Raw genomic sequence first — 15974 nt, forward strand, 5'->3', positions numbered from 1 at the left:
ACAAAGGGATTGATATATCATGGAATTCCTCTCAGCATGTAAGAACTATACAATCGCAAAGTGGAGGTATATTGAAGATATCTTTTTCATCGGATGCATGGCACTTCAATACAACTGTGATACAAATGACCATACAACACCCATTGGAATAGCAATGGTGGCTATATTTTATCTGTTCACGAGGACGATATACGAGCTGTTCGATGGATTTAAGGGAGATTGTGACAAGTCATTCACCGTCTTTGATTTTCTTAAGACACTTCTCGTGGTGATCCATATATTCATCTATCTTCTTACATTTATTGTAATTGGCGAGATTATTAGGCACAAGCAAAAATGGATCTATAACATAGACGGCAGGTCCTTGATCATCACACAGACATTATACATGTTTCTAGCATCTCTGTCGATCATGAGCAATATCAGCTCGAACTCCGTCATAGAGGTTGTTCGTGGCATTTTGGGACTTTATGAAATAACGAGTCTTTCAGACATCAATGATGACAAGGACTATGGAAAACTGATGCCTCTAATGTACCCGATGGTTTTCTCATTCCTCCCCTTCGTTCTAGGAGAGGTTTCGTCGATGATAAGCAAATGGCTATTTCAAAATAAGCTATCGGAATATACTCCTAGGGTTGCTAAAACAATCACAGTCATTTCGGCTGTTATATGCACCGTCGTGGGCATATACGGTGTATTCGTGATGTTAAACGTCATAAAAAACATCTCTGTTATAGAAGAAGCCAAGCCTGATGCGAGCAAAGAAACCTCCCACATTAAAAAAGCTGCAGGGAGATTAGTTAGTGATGTGTTCCGTACGTTAGGAAGTCTCATCATTTCTCCACGGAGTGTGGCAGGCGTATTATTCTCATAGAGCTTAAACAGGCCTAATTAGAGCATTCTTGGATTCAAAGGGAATAAACGACTGGACGAGAAAGAGACAAAGAAGGCGTGCTGAAAGACAGTCGTTGAAAACAAGAAAGCAAAGAAGAACGGGCATAGAAAGGGGGGGGGGGAAGGAAATGGGTTTCGACGGTCCTTGCCAGCCATCGGAATTTGATATCCTACTTAAGGAAACTTTCAGGGAGGTTGAAGATTTTAAAGTCTTTGATTTCGATGACAGAAGAAGGGCCACAGCAGCCATTTCAACTTTGAATAAAGTCTTTGGCAAGTTCTCTATATTATTGGGAAGCAGAACGTTTTTTCGGTATCTAAGAATGTTCAAGAACTTCTAAGTGGGAAAGGGGTAAAGATGCCCAAAGATGGAAAGGGTTTTTCTACTGACTAATATGGAGCTAGGAGTATAGGCGGGCACCGTCACATGAGAGATACCCAGGCTCCATAGATTGATGGGATCTTCAAGTTTTTCTTAGGGTATATTACATCAGGTGTTGGTGAAATGGATTATACTGATGGTTAAGGCATCACAGGGGAAAGAGCAAAAAGGAGTAGCATCAGGAATCTAACAAGTGAACACCCTTTCCAGGGGTAATGAGGATGTGGCTGGGATATACACTTGCATTACTCGCTGGTTTGCATGGGTCTAACGTAGAAGGAACCAACGAAGTGGAGAAAACAAGAAAAAGGTTTGAAAAAGCCTTTTCTTGCAAGTTGAGCGACGAGGAAGTAGAAATTATAAGAAAATCACTTGTGGAAGTTTCTGGTTTGGAAACAAGAATATTATTACCGCTTATTTTTCATGATCGTAAACTTGTTGCATCACCGGTTGCTAAGTATCGGGATATAAATGAAAGGGAAAGAGAATATGTTGAAAAAGTTGTTAGGCTACTTCCATATTTGGCATGGCGCTCGGTGGCATTGGTGTGTGCACCTGGGAATTGGACCCTATTTTTAATGTATGATGTTTTTAAAACAACCTCTTTCAAAGACTTTGATCCTGTTGTTCTGTACAGGGAGAGCAAAGGGAGATCTAGAATGAGGTTGATGGACTTAGTAGTGGAAATCTTCAAACGTAATAATTGCATGGTGAGTAGATTTGGGCAAGGACTTGCTCGTGAAGCAGAGGTAAGAATCCAAGGGATATCAAGTTCTTTATCTGCCATGGAAAGAAAGAGAGAAGAGGAAATGTTGAGAAAAATCAAAGAACATGGAGAAAGGCTGTGTACTAAAAAAAATCAAGAGCAGATAATCGAGGCACAGAAGATAATGTGCGATGCATGTGAATATATCTGGAAAAGAGAGGAGAATAGAAAAAGCTTTGTTATGGGAGCGCATCTAAAGCACCTATATCTAAGAATGATAGATCCAAGTAATGATGTGGAGGGACCACTACTTTACTACATAGACCATGAAAAGATGATAAATACGTATGAGAAATATAAAAGCATAAGTATTGTAGCAGAGCTAGTCAAGAAAGTGGTTATAGAATATGAGGATATTAACGATGAAAGCATCAGTAGTGCAGTGCATGAAGTTAAGGAGAGAGAGTCGGAAGAAAAGAGAAGAGAGGAAGAAAGCCTTAGGAATGCAGAGGAGCTGTTGAGGATGGAGGAGAGGGAGAAAGGTGAAGGAAAGGGCCCTAATGGGAAAGGCAAAAAGAAGAGAGGTAAGAAGGGTGCAGGAAAGGCTAAGGAAGAGAGTAAGGAAGAGGACAGAGGGGAAGAAGAGGAGGAGAGTGTAGAGGCTGAAGTTCCAGTGGAAGAGATGGCGGCTGAGGGAGCTCGGCCTAAGAAGAAGAGATCGAAAGAAAGGAGTAAAGGTGAAGACAGTTGTTATAGGGTGCACAAGAGGGTTCTCCGGTGGATGAAAAGTGTTGAGAGGATTAAGTATGAGCTGGATAACGGAAAGGAAGAGAAGTGGAAGGGCAAGAGTATGGAGGAGATTGAGGGGCAGAAGGTACTACATGACATTATAGAAGTGCTGAAGCTCCTCAGGAGCAGGGAGTGTGATAAGTTCTTTGTCCGGACTGGCAAGTACATGAAGGGTGGGAGTGAGAGATGGAAGATGGTAGCTCTCGGGATACTTGATGAGGGAGGGGAGAAGAAGGTGGGAAATGTCGAGGTTGGGCTTTTCAAGGGCAAGAGAGAGGAAAGTGTGGTCTACCACCTGATGTTCAAGCCTACCAGTTCTGAGAAGACAGGAAAGGGATCAAGTCCGTCGTTTGGGAAGGGAGATGATGTGGATGAGATAGAAGAGGATGGGTCTTCTGACATGTCTGGGTTTCAGTATCCTCCGGGCGTCCGATCTGAGGTAGTGAAGGATAAGGGTGAGTTCAGGATAGTGTGGAGGAATCCCAAGGATACCAGCTCGGTTCTCCGGAGTCTTGCTGTTCTGCAGATTCCTGAGATCCAGTGAGTGGGTGATTATAAATAAATATGATAGATCTGTTGCTTTGACTTCGTGGTTGGGTAGATTGGCACCCCATGCGGGTCAAGACGGTTAGAAGAAGCTGTCTTTGTGGTCTTGGCGGCGGGCAGTGTGGCTTGTGGGAGTGGCCTGGATTTATCATTTTTCCCGCAAGACCGTGCTGTAGGAAACAGGGACGGCGCAGACAAGCCCTATTGTACAGAACGAAGGAGCAGATGTGCTGGATAGAGGGGCAGCTTCCCCTTTCAGTGGCCAGAATACCACAGGAAAAGGAGATGATGATAGGTTGAGTAGAGACGAAGGCCCTTCCTATGAATCAAAGGGATACTCTGTGGATATTAACTGCTGTACTTAATGCAACAAACTGCTCCATGCAATTAGAACACAGTTCTTCTTTCATACTGAGGCCTAACAATCAAGTGGTGGTGTTCCCATTCATCTTCAGAGGGTGTAATATTGCTGTGCTACCAACAGCAAAGCACAGCGACTTGAGGAGAAACCCCAAACGCATGGAAGACTCCGAACCTCTCTTCTGTAATATTTCTCATATAATATGGAGTTTCACAATTGGTGGTGTGGCATACAAAGACGATGATCGGTTTAAGAGGTTGTTCAGTGAAAGAATGGAAGGCTATTTGAAGGACATATCTTCAAATACATCAAAGGTGTACATGAAAGGAAACAAGACCTTCAGTGAGTTTTTGGAGGCAGTGTATAAAAGGATATTCCAATGCGATGGAAAGCGGGGTGGACATGTAATGAGGTACGGAGAGGATGTTATGAAAGAAATCGGTGGGATGATGGAAAATGCACCTCCTGAACTGTCCGAAGAAGAAAAAAGGCAGCACCAAAGGCTTTGGGGTAACATTAAGAAATATACAGAGTATCTTTATAATATAGAAAGACTGAAACATCTAATTGAGGTAGAGAAGATGGTATGCGATGCGTGCAAGGAGATCTGCCTTGGGTTGAGGGAGGAGGAGCTGATGGGATTGTTAGCCGAGGGAAGAATGAGAAAGTCTTTGAAAATGAAGCTTGGCGATGAGGAGGCCGGTAAGAAGGGATACTTAGAATATGCTATTGTTAATGACGAGATCTTATTGGATGCACACAGAGAGTATGGAGGAGAGGTTACAAAGGAGTTGGTCATGCAGATGCTGCTGGGGAAGAAGGGAGAGGAGATAGACAAGAGATATATCAATAAGGTTGCAAATATGATCAAGGAAAGGCAGAGAAGAAGAGAAAGAGAGATAGAAAAGAGAGTGAAAAAGCTGCTGAGGGACGAGGAGAAGGCAAAGGGCAGGAAGGATGGGAAGAAGAAGAGTGTGAATGTTTCTGAGGTCAAGGAAGAGGAGAGCGAGACAGAAGAGGTGGAGGCAGGTGAGGAGGCGGAGATGCCGTCCATGGAGATTGGAGGAGCACGCAGGAAGACGGGGAAGAAGAGCAGGGGTGGTCGGAAGCGCTACAAGATTCACAAAAGAGTTTCCCGATGGAGAAAGAGCCCAGAGAAGATCAAGGAGGAGTGGGACAGGGAAAGCGAGGAGAGGTGGAGGGGAAGGTCTCTTGAAGAGATCAAGGAGCAGAAGGTGTTCCATGACATAGCGGGTGTGCTGGAACTTCTCAGGAGTGAAGATGCAGACAAGTTCTTTATAGATACAGGAGAGTACACCAAGGGCGGGAGTTCTCGGGGCCGTCTGGTGGCAATTGGGGTTCTTGAGAGCGGAGAGAAGAAGATGCTAGGAGTGGTGGAGGTTGGGACGTTCAAGGACTCTCCTAGTGGATGCCCAGTTGTGTACCACCTGATGTTCCGGGTTACAGGGATAGAGGAGATAGGAAGTGTTATGAGCCCAGAGTTTGCCGAGGCCAATGATATTGAGAAGATAGATGAGGATAAGGAATACCAGGATATGGGCAAGTTTGTATATCCAAAGGGTACAGAGTATGAGATAGTGAGGAGGGAACAGTCGTTCCAGATAGTGTGGGGGAATCCATTTGACACCTCTGAGGTTCTCTGCCGTCTCACGATTCAGTGCAGGCCATGTGTGATCTGAGTGGTGTGATGTGATGTGATGATGAATAAAGCAAATAGTGTTATGCTTGTGTTCTGTTCTCTACTGTGCTTTCAATGACTCTGCATCTCCGCACATCCTCACTCATCGTTGTAGTCCGGGTCTTGCTCATCCTGCAATGGACCATACTTGGGTGCAACCCACTGCCACCAGTACTGCTGGGACTCTTCCTCCCTCCTCCCACAGTAGAAAATCAGGCCCGTTCGATGAAACAGAACACCCATCGATCGGAGAGGAACTCCGTGCAAGGACTCCTACCCAGCACACGGCCAGATGCTCAACAGAGGATATTCACATGGCTTTAATCGAGTAAGTAGTCAGGCCTCGGGGAGCCATGTGTCCAGTCCCGCTATGAGGCAGCAGTACCAGTCATATCGTCGGTGCCTCTCCTGTACGTCATGAAGTAGTCACGGCTTGATACCCACGATGCAAAGGTGGTGACCGCCACACTCATCACAAACAGGCAGTTCATCACAACAGCCCCACTCCCACCTGCGGATGCCTTTTCTCCATCAGTTTCGTACATGTACGACACAAGAAGTAGAAGAGCAATAAGCACAATAAGCCCAATACATACCATGCCACACCGCCCATATGTTCCGAGCAGGGGGTGCTTGGAAGGCTCAGAAAAGCATGCCACTGCCAATAGCACATTCCCGGCACAGAACACACACATCTGCTTCCAGCTTATCTCACACTGGATGAGACGCTGTCCACACATCGAGGCAACACTAACTCCAGCTACCGTCAGGCTGTACACACCACTCTCGATAGAGCCAGCATTCAGAAGCTCCACTGCCACAGGAGCCAGACATCCAAGCACACTCCATACATTCCTCAACACATCACTTGTCCCATCCTCATGCCAGTTCCACCCCCCCCCCACAGTACCCACATCTGGTGCATGATGGTCCCGGCCACAGCTAGTGAGTACAGTGCAGTGTTCCATCTTGTCTTCACCCTGCTGTCTTTATCCTCGGCAAGGTGAAGAAAAGCATGGATGGCCAGAATGGCAATGAACATAAAGCATAGGAGTTCACATAGTTTCATCGGGGGAGAGGAGGGAAGGACCCTTTCGAGATCGGAGATCCTTTCCTTCAGGTCAGACAGGCCTTTCTCTGCTTTACTCAACATTCTGTTTAGTTCACTGAATGCAGCAGAAAAAGACTTTCTATTCCTTTCAACATCATCAATGACTCGGGCACATGATGTTCTGAGAGCCTTGAGCTTTTGGGCAAGGGAGTTAAAGGCCGTCCTGACATCTCGAAGAATCTCGTAGAGTTGCGCTCTATGGGGCTCTGGGACTTTGGTGATCATCTTTTCTAAACAGTCCAGCTCATTCTTCATTGTCTCGGAAAGAGAAGCCTCATCAATGTCATGCCAAAAGTATCGTCGAAGGACGTGAAGGGCTGATTCATTTAGATCTTGAGGAAAATTACACAAGCTCCAGTTGGCTTCAACCCTGTAATCTAAGAGATCAGTAGTGACAAACTCCAAAGGGATCTTAGTTCCACTCACTTCATCCTTTAGACCTTCCAAGAGCTCACGAATGACAAGCCGCAAAGGGACCTTCATCTTATTCACTTCGACCTCCAGGTCTTCACGGACGTGTGGCAACACTTTCTCAAGTGCATCTCTAAATGTTTTGAGTAGTTCTGGATAGTCCTTAAGAGACCTGTCAATCTCTCTAAAGTAATAGAGAAACTCGGTGCCGTCTGGTCCAGTAGCTTTAAGAATTATATATAGGCGGTTAGCAACATCATCTAAGGCCCTTAGTGCATCCTTGGCTGCATTGACAGCAGTAATTCCTTCGGAGTGCCCTTTTTCCTCCAAGTCCTTGAGGATATCATCAAGTAGGTTTCTGTAGAAGGCAATGGCAGGGCGCATTCTTTGATTTCTTATAGTATCAGTAATAAGCGATCCTGTACTGTCCCACAATCCTCCTTTTCCATCTGTAAAGGCCCTTTTAAAATAGTTGAGATCAACTTCGCCAAGTGCTATTTTAATACGGCTGATCTGTTCCATCGGTGGGTGCGATATATCCGATTAATAATCTTTACACATATGGCTTATGAATAGGAGTTGTAAGAGTGGACCAATGGTGGGTGACATGGCACAAGGATTTCCAGGCAAGGTATCTATCTAGTGACAGCTATTACAGAGAGTCGGATGAGATAGATTCTGATGGCCAGAATTGATGAGGACAGTCATCGGTCATCAGAGGCTTTGTAGGTTGGAGGATGTGCTTGTGGGACATTGCTTTCTGTGGGAGGATCAACACAGCGGTTCTTTCAGTGTGGCTGGGTTAGCAGTGACATCTGGAGTATATTGTTGTGGATACTAGATTGTTATTGGATGTGTCTAGGGGAGAGAGGTGGAAAGGAAGGTTTCTTGAAGAGTGGAATGGTCTGTGTTGGTATAAGGACATGTCACAGATGAAGAGTTGTTTATTGCCTAGGTTTTGATACTGGGGTACTTCTTGCCCTGGCAAGCAGGGCAAAGTGATCACTTAGGATGTCGATAGATACCCACATCATAAATAGGTAGATAAGAGCAGCAAAGATGAGTATAAGGACAAGGATGGCTACTCTCCATGGCGCAGTAGGCAGAGCACTCTTTTCGGATGGGCCGTGCTTCTCCCTGAGCAATCGTATCAGGATGAGTATAGAAGATATGATTGCAAAGTAATAACAATGCTTGACTTCATCGAAGGCAGGCACTAAATTTCCTGTAGAGCATAGTAGAATCAGGATGTCGATAAGGACGTTGATACCAGTGTCTGTGAATCCAATATGTCCTGGAACAAGGCGGCAGGAGACGGAGAGGAGATAAGTGAGTGGGACAGTGAAAGAGGGAAGGATGAAAGAAAAGATAATTGGATCATCATTATTTTCCCAATCATCACCTTCCCATTCAGCAAGGGTGAATGCAATGATTGAAAGGATGGAGATGATGGTGAATGCAAGAAGCAGGAGATTGAGGGTGTAGTAGAGCATGCTCTGCAGGATGCCCTCTGGTTTGTTATGTGACTTCCAGTTGGTGTGGAGTAAGGCATACTGTACTGCTGAGTATGAAAAGGGGAGGAGTAGTGTAATGAACCTGAGGAAAAGGCTATCTTCAAAACTGTCTTTGGTGAAGATGAAGTACATGGCGGCTGGGAATGCAATTGACACGATTGGAGCGATGTCGAGGATCTTCCTCCAGTGTCGCTGGTTCTCGGTGTGTTGCTCTGTTCTGTGTGGCTCTGGAACGTGTGTGGTGTTCATGCGGGGTAAAGGAGAAATATGGATGAAATGGATATATTGATATGATTGGGAGTGTGGGGAATTAATGAAGCCTTCGTTATGGGTACAATATGGCGTGTATTGCTGGGGGAACTGGATTTGATGGCGGGGATATGGATTGGCAGGAGGGCTACATGGTTCTGGCGTGGAGAGGACGGGAAGGTTAGGCTTTGCAAGGGCGGGAGAGGAGAGAGTGTGGTCTACTGCCAGATGTTCGGGCCCACGGACTCTGGAAGGACAAGAAAGGGAGCAATTTCGCCGTTTGGGAAGTGTGATGATGTGGGCCATCCCATACCATAGATTGTGAATAAATATGATATGATAGACATTTAATGTCATACCTGGGCAGCTTGGGATGGTGCTGGGTGACTAGCCATTTATTGAGTCTCTAGAATGCCAAGCAGACACAAAGAATGGGAAGGCGTTGCATGCTTCGTGTAGTTGTGTGTGGCAGTCTCTGGGCCCGGAGAGATGATGGGGTGGGGAAGTGCTCGAGAATGTGTGTGTTGATGTGGTGAGCCCTGTTGTTGGCGGGGTTCTCAGTTGCCTTATGTGGTGTGGTGCCATATGATTGGCCGAATGGTGGGGTTGGAGCCCAGTAGCAGGAGTGGGGTCTTGGAGGAGTGCAGAGAGTGCAGAGCCATCGTTATGAAGGGAGATGGTGTACAGACCCCTTTGCATAAAGGAGATAGTATATTAGGTGGAGAGGGGGCCTGCCTTATGAGGTATGCGGCATGGACATTAATCAGTGCGGTTGATGTAGTGTATTGCTCTTTGGAGACAAGGGAGAGTGTTTCTTTGACATTCAATCCAGATGGTCAAGTGATAGTGGTTCCGTTTATGTTCAAAGGGTATAACATTGCAGCATTGCCAACGACAAAGTTCGGTGACTTGAAGAAGGACACCAAGCAGATAGAGAATGTTGTATCTTTTTTGAGAAGCGATATTTGTTATGCAGTGTGGGAGTTTCTGGTCAGCTCGGTGCAGTACAAGGATGATGATCGGTTTGAGAGGCTGTTTGACGAAAGAATGAGGGGGTATCTAAGGAATATATCTGAAGGTACATCAAAGGTGTACATGAGAGGGAACAAGACGTTCAGTGAATTGCTGGAAATGGTGTGCGGGAGGATGTTAGAATGCAGTGGAAGGGTAGCGGGGGGGGGGGCATAGTAAGATATGGAAGAGATGTCATGAGAATGCTTGACGACATGATAGAAAACCCGCCTGCTGGAATGTCTGAAGAGGAAAAGAAGGTGTACCTGGAGGATTGGAGGAGTGCTAAAGAATGGGGAGGGTTTCTCTATAGTATAGAAAGATGGGAACGGATAGCTGAGGTGGAGAAGATAGTGTGCAATGCATGCAAGGAGATCTGTCTTGGGCTGAGGGAGGAGGAGCTTCTGGGATTGCTAGCCGAGGGAGGTATGAAGAAGACTTTGAAAGAGGAATTCAGCGAAGATAAGGCCAAAGATGCAAGATATCTAGAATATATTGTTGTTGATGACGTGCTGTTGCTGGATGCACACAGAGAATATGGAGGAGAGGTCACCAAAGAGTTGGTTAGGCAGATGCTGCTGGGGAAGGAGGGAAAGGATATAGACAAAAGATATGTAGACAGGGTTGCAGGTGTAGTCAGAGAAAGACAGAGGAAAAGAGAAGAGGAAACGGAAAGGAGTGTGAAAGAGCTGGTGGGGGACGAGGAGAAGGCGAAGAGTAAGGAGGAGAAGGCGAAGAGTAAGGAGGAGAAGGCGAAGAGTAAGAGGGGGAGGAAGGGGAAGAGTGCTTCTGCACCCTCGGAACAAGAGGAGGAGAAGAAGGAGAGCGAGGTAGAGGAGGCTGAGCAGGGCGGGGAAGTAGAGGCGCTGCCGGTGGAGGTTGGAGGTGCACGCAGCAAGGGGGGCAAGAAGAAGAGCAAGGGTGGTCGGAAGTGTTTCAAGATCCACAGAAGGGTTCTTCGGTGGACGAAGAGCCCTGAGAAGATCAAGGAGGAGTGGGACAAGGGAAGTGAGGAGAGGTGGAAGGGAAGGTCTCTTGAAGAGATCAAGGAGCAGAAAATAGTGCATGATATAACGGGTGTGCTGGAACTTCTCAGGAGTGAAGATGCAGACAGATTCTTCATGGATGCAGGAAAGTACAGGAAGGGCGGGAGTGAGAGGCAGAGGATGGTGGCGATTGGAGCTCTTGAGACTGGGGGACAGAGGATGACAGGAGTGGTGGAGGTTGGGACGTTCAAGGATGGGGATGGATGTCCGGTTGTGTACCACCTGAGGTTCAAGCCAACCAGTATAGGGTCGATAGGAGATGTTATAAACCCAGGGGTTGTTGAAGCAAGTGATGTAGGCAGGGTAGACGAGGGTGAAGAATGTGAGGATGCGGACAAGTTTGTGTATCCAAAAGGAGTAAGGTTTGAAACGGTGAAGGAGACAGGATCATTTCAGATAGTGTGGAAGAATCCTTCGGATACCTCTGAGGTTCTCCGTCGTCTTATTGTTTATTGCAGGCCATGTGTGATCTGAGTGGTGTGGTGCGATGATGAATAAAGCAAATAGTGTTATGCTTGTGTCCTGTTCTCTGCTACACATTTTTGGGCAGCAAGTTGGTCTCCTCTGGCTTGGATTTGTCTGGCGGATGTTTCTTCTTATGTGGTGGTTGGAGACATTGCAGATGGAGGATAGGAGGTTATTTATTGATCAGCTTTTGGCACGTGTCTCTGCCTCATTAGTAGGCAGAGGAGATTATACACAATGACTATAGATCCATACACCATAAGCCATAGGGACAGCAAGAGGGCAAGGACAGCCACTCTCGATGGTGCAGTAGGCAGAGTGCTTTTTCCAGGGGTGCAGTGCTTCTTCCTGAGCAGTCTTAGCAGGAGAGTGTAGGGGATACGATTGCAAGGTAGGAACGATACTTGGGCTCTTTTAAGATAAGTGATAGACTTCCTACAGAGCATAGTAGGATCGGGATGTCGATAAGGACGCTGGAATTGGTATTTGTGAAGGCGGTTTGTCCTGGAACAAGGCGGCAGGAGACGGAGAGGAGATAGACGATGGATACAATAAAAGAGGGGAGAGTTGTAGAAAGGAAGATTGAACCGCTACTTTCCAGTTTCCTTCCAGCTAGTGTGGGGCAGGAGAAGATACTGGGCTGCTGAGTATGAGGATTGGAAGAGCACGGTGATGAATCTGAGAAAAGGACTCTCCCCGAAACGATCTTCGTTGAGGACGAGATAGATGAGGGTTGGGAATGCAGTTGGCACGAATGCCACAAGATTGTTGTTGAGGACGGCGCTCGAATGGAGTTCTCGGTGTGTTGCCCTGTTGTGTGCGTGATGTTCATATGGGCAAAGGGAAGGATGGAATGGATGTCATCTGGTAGGATGGGGGATTGGTGGGTTGAAGGTGAAGTGGCTTTGGTGGTTGACAGATTCTGGGGGTCTCTGCGGCGGTTTTCCGCGGAGGCAGAGAGGAGGGGTGAGCGGAGGTGGTGTGCTTGGAGATGGAGATGATATCTCGATGGATGGCTGGGGTCGGCGGGATGTGGTGGATAGCGATTGGACTCTGGATTTGGGTTAGTTGTCTTTGGAAGGATGTTTTTGGAGTGTCTAACCATGCTGATTTGTAGAAGAGAGGAAGGAGGAGATGGTTTAGAGGTGTAGTGATGTTCAGAGGGGATGATGTAGTGGATAGGTTTGGACAGGGGGTTGGGGAGGAAGCAGAAGGAGAGATTCAGGTTGATAAATTCTGTGGGGAGGTGTGTTAGTGTAAGACTGATTGTTAAGAGATGAGCTGTTTATTCGCCGGGCTTTGATGAAAGGATGCTCTCTCCACCTTGCCAAATGAGATGGAGTAGTTATCGAAGATGTCTGCGTTCATTATTAGATACGCTAATAACGCATAAGCGATGACGATAGAGATGAGTATAAGGACAAAGACCGCGATTCTCCATGGTGCAGTAGGGGGAGGGCTCTGTTTCTCTGGAGAGAGCTTCTCCCTGAGCAATCGTATCAGGATGAGTATGGAAGATATGATTGCAAAGTAATAACAATGCTTGACTTCGTCGAAGGCAGGCACTAAATCTCCTGCAGAGCATAGTAGTATCAGGATGTCAACAAGGACGTTGATACCAGTGTCTGTGAATCCGATCTGTCCTGGAACAAGACAGCAAGATGTGGAGAGGAGATAGGTGAGTGGGACAGTGAAAGAGGGAAGGATGAAAGAAAAGATAATTGGATCATTATTATTTTCCCAATCATCATCTTCCCATTCAGCAAGGGTGAATGCAATTATTGAAAGGATGGAGATGATGGAAAATGCAAGAAATAGGAGATTGAGGGTGTAGTAGAGTATGCTTTGCAGGATGCGCTCTGGTTTGTTATGTGACTTCCAGTTGGTGTGGAGTAAGGCATACTGTACTGCTGAGTATGAAAAGGGGAGGAGTACTGTGATGAATCTGAGGAAAAGGCTATCTTCAAAACTGTCTTCGTCAGAGATGAAGTACATGGTGGCTGGGAATGCAATTGACACGATTGGAGCAATACCGAGGATCTTCCTCCAGTGTCGCTGGTTCTCGGCGTGCTGCTCTGTTCTGTGTGGCTCTGGAACGTGTGTGGTGTTCATGTGGGTAAAGGAGAAATATGGATGAAATGGATATATTGATATGATTGGGTGTGTGGGGGTGTTAGATTTGTGTTATGGTATGGGATATTGGTGGGGTTGTGCGGAGACTTGGAGTAGGAGGGTTGGGAGGCAGTGGGGATCTAAGAGCTTTGGGGATGCAGATGGATTGGATGTGGATTCTGTTCCTGGTGGAATGAATTCCTCGTGAGACATATTGTGTGATATTGTGCAGTGCAGGTGATGGATGTGTGTTTGGTCGATGGCCTCCGGGGGAGAAGGATCTTAGTCGGAGGGCGAAGAAGCAGTGCAACGGGTGTGGGAGACAGCGGGCCCTTGAAGATGTGAAGGTTATTGGCATGTACAGTCGTGCTGGTTGGGATATCATGTGTCTCTCGGATGGTGGAGGAGGTGAGAAGCTTGAGGATGGGTTGGGCTGGAGGTTTAGCAGGTCGAAGATAGAGATGTTGAAAGGATCGCTTGAAGAAGGGGCGGGTTTAGAGACTTGGATCTAGCTCCGGTTGTTTTCCACGGGGACAAGGTTGCTGTGCTGCCGGACACTGGCGGCAGGAGATGGATGCAGGAGAAAGGGCATGTGCTTCCCAGTTGGCGGGCTACTCCCATATTTGGCACTTCGGTCGGTAGCATATATATGCGTGTTTGGAGACAGCAGCAGGGCTCCGGATCTGATACGTGAGGCGTTTGAAAGTCCGCATTTCAAGAGGTTTGATGGTGCTGGGACGTACAAGGAGGCCAAAGGGAGATGTGGAATGAGGTTTGCGGACGTGGTGAATGGAGCGTTTGGGCAGATCAGCGATATGGCGGATAAGGTTGGGAAGGGAGAGCCAGAGGTTTGGTGTATTTGGAAGAAGAGAGGAGAGGTGGAGATGCTTCTGAAGGTTAAGGAGTACAGGAAAGGCTATGGATCAGGGAAAAGAAGGAGGAGATAGTTAATAGGCCGCTCGCTGCCGACAAGTATGTGTGACGGGTTTTTTGTCCGGACAGGTAAGTACAGGGGGGGGCGGGAGATGGAAGGTGGCGGCTCTTGGGGTACTTTTGGGAGAGGGAAGAAGAGGGAGGGCTTTTCAAGAAGAGGGAGGGCGTGATCTACCACCTTCTGTTCAGGTCCACTGGTCTGAGAAGACAGGAGAGAATGCAAGGCCGTTGATTGTGAAGGGAAATGATGTAGACGAGGTAGGGGAGGATGCAGGGAGCTCCTCGTCTCTGGATGGTTCGGAATCTTGCTGTTCTGAGATTCCTGAGATGCGGTAATATGAAGGGAATGAATAAATATGATAGATGTGTGTTGTTTTGATGGGATGGCTAGGGCGGAGATTTGGTCGAATGGGGGCATTCAGGATTGAGAGCAGCCTCCTGGAGATGGGCCATAGATGATGGCAAGGCAGATAGTGAGGGATGTGTTCTGGGGATGTGGGAGATGGACATACAGTGGCATGAAGGAGCAAGGACGTGGGTCTTGGTCTTCTCTTTTCGACTTCGATTCTAGTTAGTGGTGAATGGAGTCTCGGACTGAGCTGGATTGAAGGTGATAGTTGATGAAGAGCTCTGGGTTGCCTGGAGGGGAGATATATGTTGGGCTTAGCGGGTTGTTGGAATGGGACATAGATTGATGGAGGAGAGGGGATGTGGCTGGCTGTAGAAGAGGTTGAGGATGGGGTATGTGGTTTGCTCGGGGGAAATACGGAGAGAAAGTTCCTTGATGGGATCAGAAATGGGAAAAGTTTTTCGGTGATGGAGACGGGCAGGCTTTGATAGACTAAAGGGATCTGGATTGGATGTCGGAGTCGTGGGTGGTGGGGCTTGGGTGTTGGAGTTTTCAAGGAAGTGCTGTTTGAGGTCGGTTATAGAGTGTATGTGGTAGTGGTATAGCAGAGGATGTTGCTGGGGTGGATGAGGATGATGAGTCGAGACTACCAACTGTTGAGTATCTGCCTTAGGCTAGTGTCGACAATCCAGTTACGACCTCCTCTAAACCGATCTTGCGTATCGTGCCTGACCTATCTCCAATGCCCTCGCTCCTACCTGTGCATTGTGCAGTCATGCACCCCCAGTCAATGGACTTGTCGCATGCCTACCTGCCTCGGTAGCTTCCCTTCGTCCAGACGGCCGCTCCCTCTACTATCTTTCTCCCCCTCCCTTCTCCCTCACTTCTTCTTAATCCTCTCTAATGCCCGTTACTCCCACAGCCTTAATACTGCTTCTACCCTGTATCCTCTACATCTCTTCATCTCCTCTACCCCCGTCTTCCCTTATTATCTCTTTCCCCTATTCCTCCCTCCTCCTTCCCTTTATCCCTTCGTCTCCTTCCCTCCCTCCTCTCTCTTCTCCTCCCTTCCTACTCCTCTTCAATCCCGTATCCCCTTCCCCTACCTATCCTCCTCTCTCACTTACCCCCTCTACCTTTCCCTCCCCTTCCCCTCTCCAAACCCCTCTCTCACCCTAACCTCCTTTTCATTTCTCTCCTCTTTCACCTTCCACTCCTCTTCCTCCCTCATTCCCTCTTCCCTTCCTACTCCTTTCCCCTCTCTACTTCTCTACACCCCTTCCCTCCCCTCTTCCCCAATCTCCTTACACTTTCTTTCTTCTCTCCCCACATCCTCTTCCCTCATTCTCTCTTTCACTTCTCCTCCTCTGATTCCTATCGAATCTCTCCCCCG

The 15974-nt window shown here is 47.3% G+C and overlaps 12 protein-coding genes across 12 annotated transcripts; 7 read left to right on the top strand and 5 right to left on the bottom strand.

Annotated features, from left to right (window-relative positions):
• Positions 1–19: 19 nt before the first annotated feature.
• Positions 20–877, top strand: ECU06_1600 (uncharacterized protein; the record flags this gene model as incomplete). The annotated part of the gene is made up of 1 exon (NM_001041539.1): positions 20–877. One exon carries the CDS (start codon positions 20–22, stop codon positions 875–877), a length of 858 nt encoding a protein of 285 aa, NP_585917.1.
• A 617-nt stretch (positions 878–1494) lies between these two features.
• On the top strand, positions 1495–3318 carry ECU06_1610 (uncharacterized protein; the record flags this gene model as incomplete). Its single annotated transcript, NM_001041540.1, has 1 exon — positions 1495–3318. The coding sequence occupies one exon, from the start codon at positions 1495–1497 to the stop codon at positions 3316–3318; it is 1824 nt and encodes a 607-aa protein (NP_585918.1).
• Positions 3319–3641: 323 nt separating this feature from the next.
• Positions 3642–5381, top strand: ECU06_1620 (uncharacterized protein; the record flags this gene model as incomplete). The annotated part of the gene is made up of 1 exon (NM_001041541.1): positions 3642–5381. One exon carries the CDS (start codon positions 3642–3644, stop codon positions 5379–5381), a length of 1740 nt encoding a protein of 579 aa, NP_585919.1.
• Positions 5382–5748: 367 nt separating this feature from the next.
• On the bottom strand, positions 5749–6120 carry ECU06_1630 (uncharacterized protein; the record flags this gene model as incomplete). The annotated part of the gene is made up of 1 exon (NM_001041542.1): positions 5749–6120. The coding sequence occupies one exon, from the start codon at positions 6118–6120 to the stop codon at positions 5749–5751; it is 372 nt and encodes a 123-aa protein (NP_585920.1).
• Positions 6121–6236: 116 nt separating this feature from the next.
• Positions 6237–7424, bottom strand: ECU06_1640 (uncharacterized protein; the record flags this gene model as incomplete). The annotated part of the gene is made up of 1 exon (NM_001041543.1): positions 6237–7424. One exon carries the CDS (start codon positions 7422–7424, stop codon positions 6237–6239), a length of 1188 nt encoding a protein of 395 aa, NP_585921.1.
• A 422-nt stretch (positions 7425–7846) lies between these two features.
• Positions 7847–9022, bottom strand: ECU06_1650 (uncharacterized protein; the record flags this gene model as incomplete). Its single annotated transcript, NM_001041544.1, has 1 exon — positions 7847–9022. One exon carries the CDS (start codon positions 9020–9022, stop codon positions 7847–7849), a length of 1176 nt encoding a protein of 391 aa, NP_585922.1.
• ECU06_1660 (uncharacterized protein) lies at positions 8394–8705 on the top strand (the record flags this gene model as incomplete). The annotated part of the gene is made up of 1 exon (NM_001041545.1): positions 8394–8705. The coding sequence occupies one exon, from the start codon at positions 8394–8396 to the stop codon at positions 8703–8705; it is 312 nt and encodes a 103-aa protein (NP_585923.1).
• Positions 9023–9250: 228 nt separating the features above from the next.
• On the top strand, positions 9251–9853 carry ECU06_1670 (uncharacterized protein; the record flags this gene model as incomplete). Its single annotated transcript, NM_001041546.1, has 1 exon — positions 9251–9853. The coding sequence occupies one exon, from the start codon at positions 9251–9253 to the stop codon at positions 9851–9853; it is 603 nt and encodes a 200-aa protein (NP_585924.1).
• Positions 9854–9873: 20 nt separating this feature from the next.
• ECU06_1680 (uncharacterized protein) lies at positions 9874–11196 on the top strand (the record flags this gene model as incomplete). The annotated part of the gene is made up of 1 exon (NM_001041547.2): positions 9874–11196. The coding sequence occupies one exon, from the start codon at positions 9874–9876 to the stop codon at positions 11194–11196; it is 1323 nt and encodes a 440-aa protein (NP_585925.2).
• Positions 11197–11545: 349 nt separating this feature from the next.
• On the bottom strand, positions 11546–12292 carry ECU06_1690 (uncharacterized protein; the record flags this gene model as incomplete). The annotated part of the gene is made up of 1 exon (NM_001041548.1): positions 11546–12292. One exon carries the CDS (start codon positions 12290–12292, stop codon positions 11546–11548), a length of 747 nt encoding a protein of 248 aa, NP_585926.1.
• Positions 12293–12456: 164 nt separating this feature from the next.
• On the bottom strand, positions 12457–13299 carry ECU06_1700 (uncharacterized protein; the record flags this gene model as incomplete). The annotated part of the gene is made up of 1 exon (NM_001041549.1): positions 12457–13299. The coding sequence occupies one exon, from the start codon at positions 13297–13299 to the stop codon at positions 12457–12459; it is 843 nt and encodes a 280-aa protein (NP_585927.1).
• A 590-nt stretch (positions 13300–13889) lies between these two features.
• On the top strand, positions 13890–14246 carry ECU06_1710 (uncharacterized protein; the record flags this gene model as incomplete). The annotated part of the gene is made up of 1 exon (NM_001041550.1): positions 13890–14246. One exon carries the CDS (start codon positions 13890–13892, stop codon positions 14244–14246), a length of 357 nt encoding a protein of 118 aa, NP_585928.1.
• Positions 14247–15974: the final 1728 nt, after the last annotated feature.

This window comes from Encephalitozoon cuniculi, chromosome VI (genome assembly GCF_000091225.2).
Source record: "Encephalitozoon cuniculi GB-M1 chromosome VI, complete sequence".
NCBI classification, from domain to species: Eukaryota; Fungi; Microsporidia; family Unikaryonidae; genus Encephalitozoon; species Encephalitozoon cuniculi.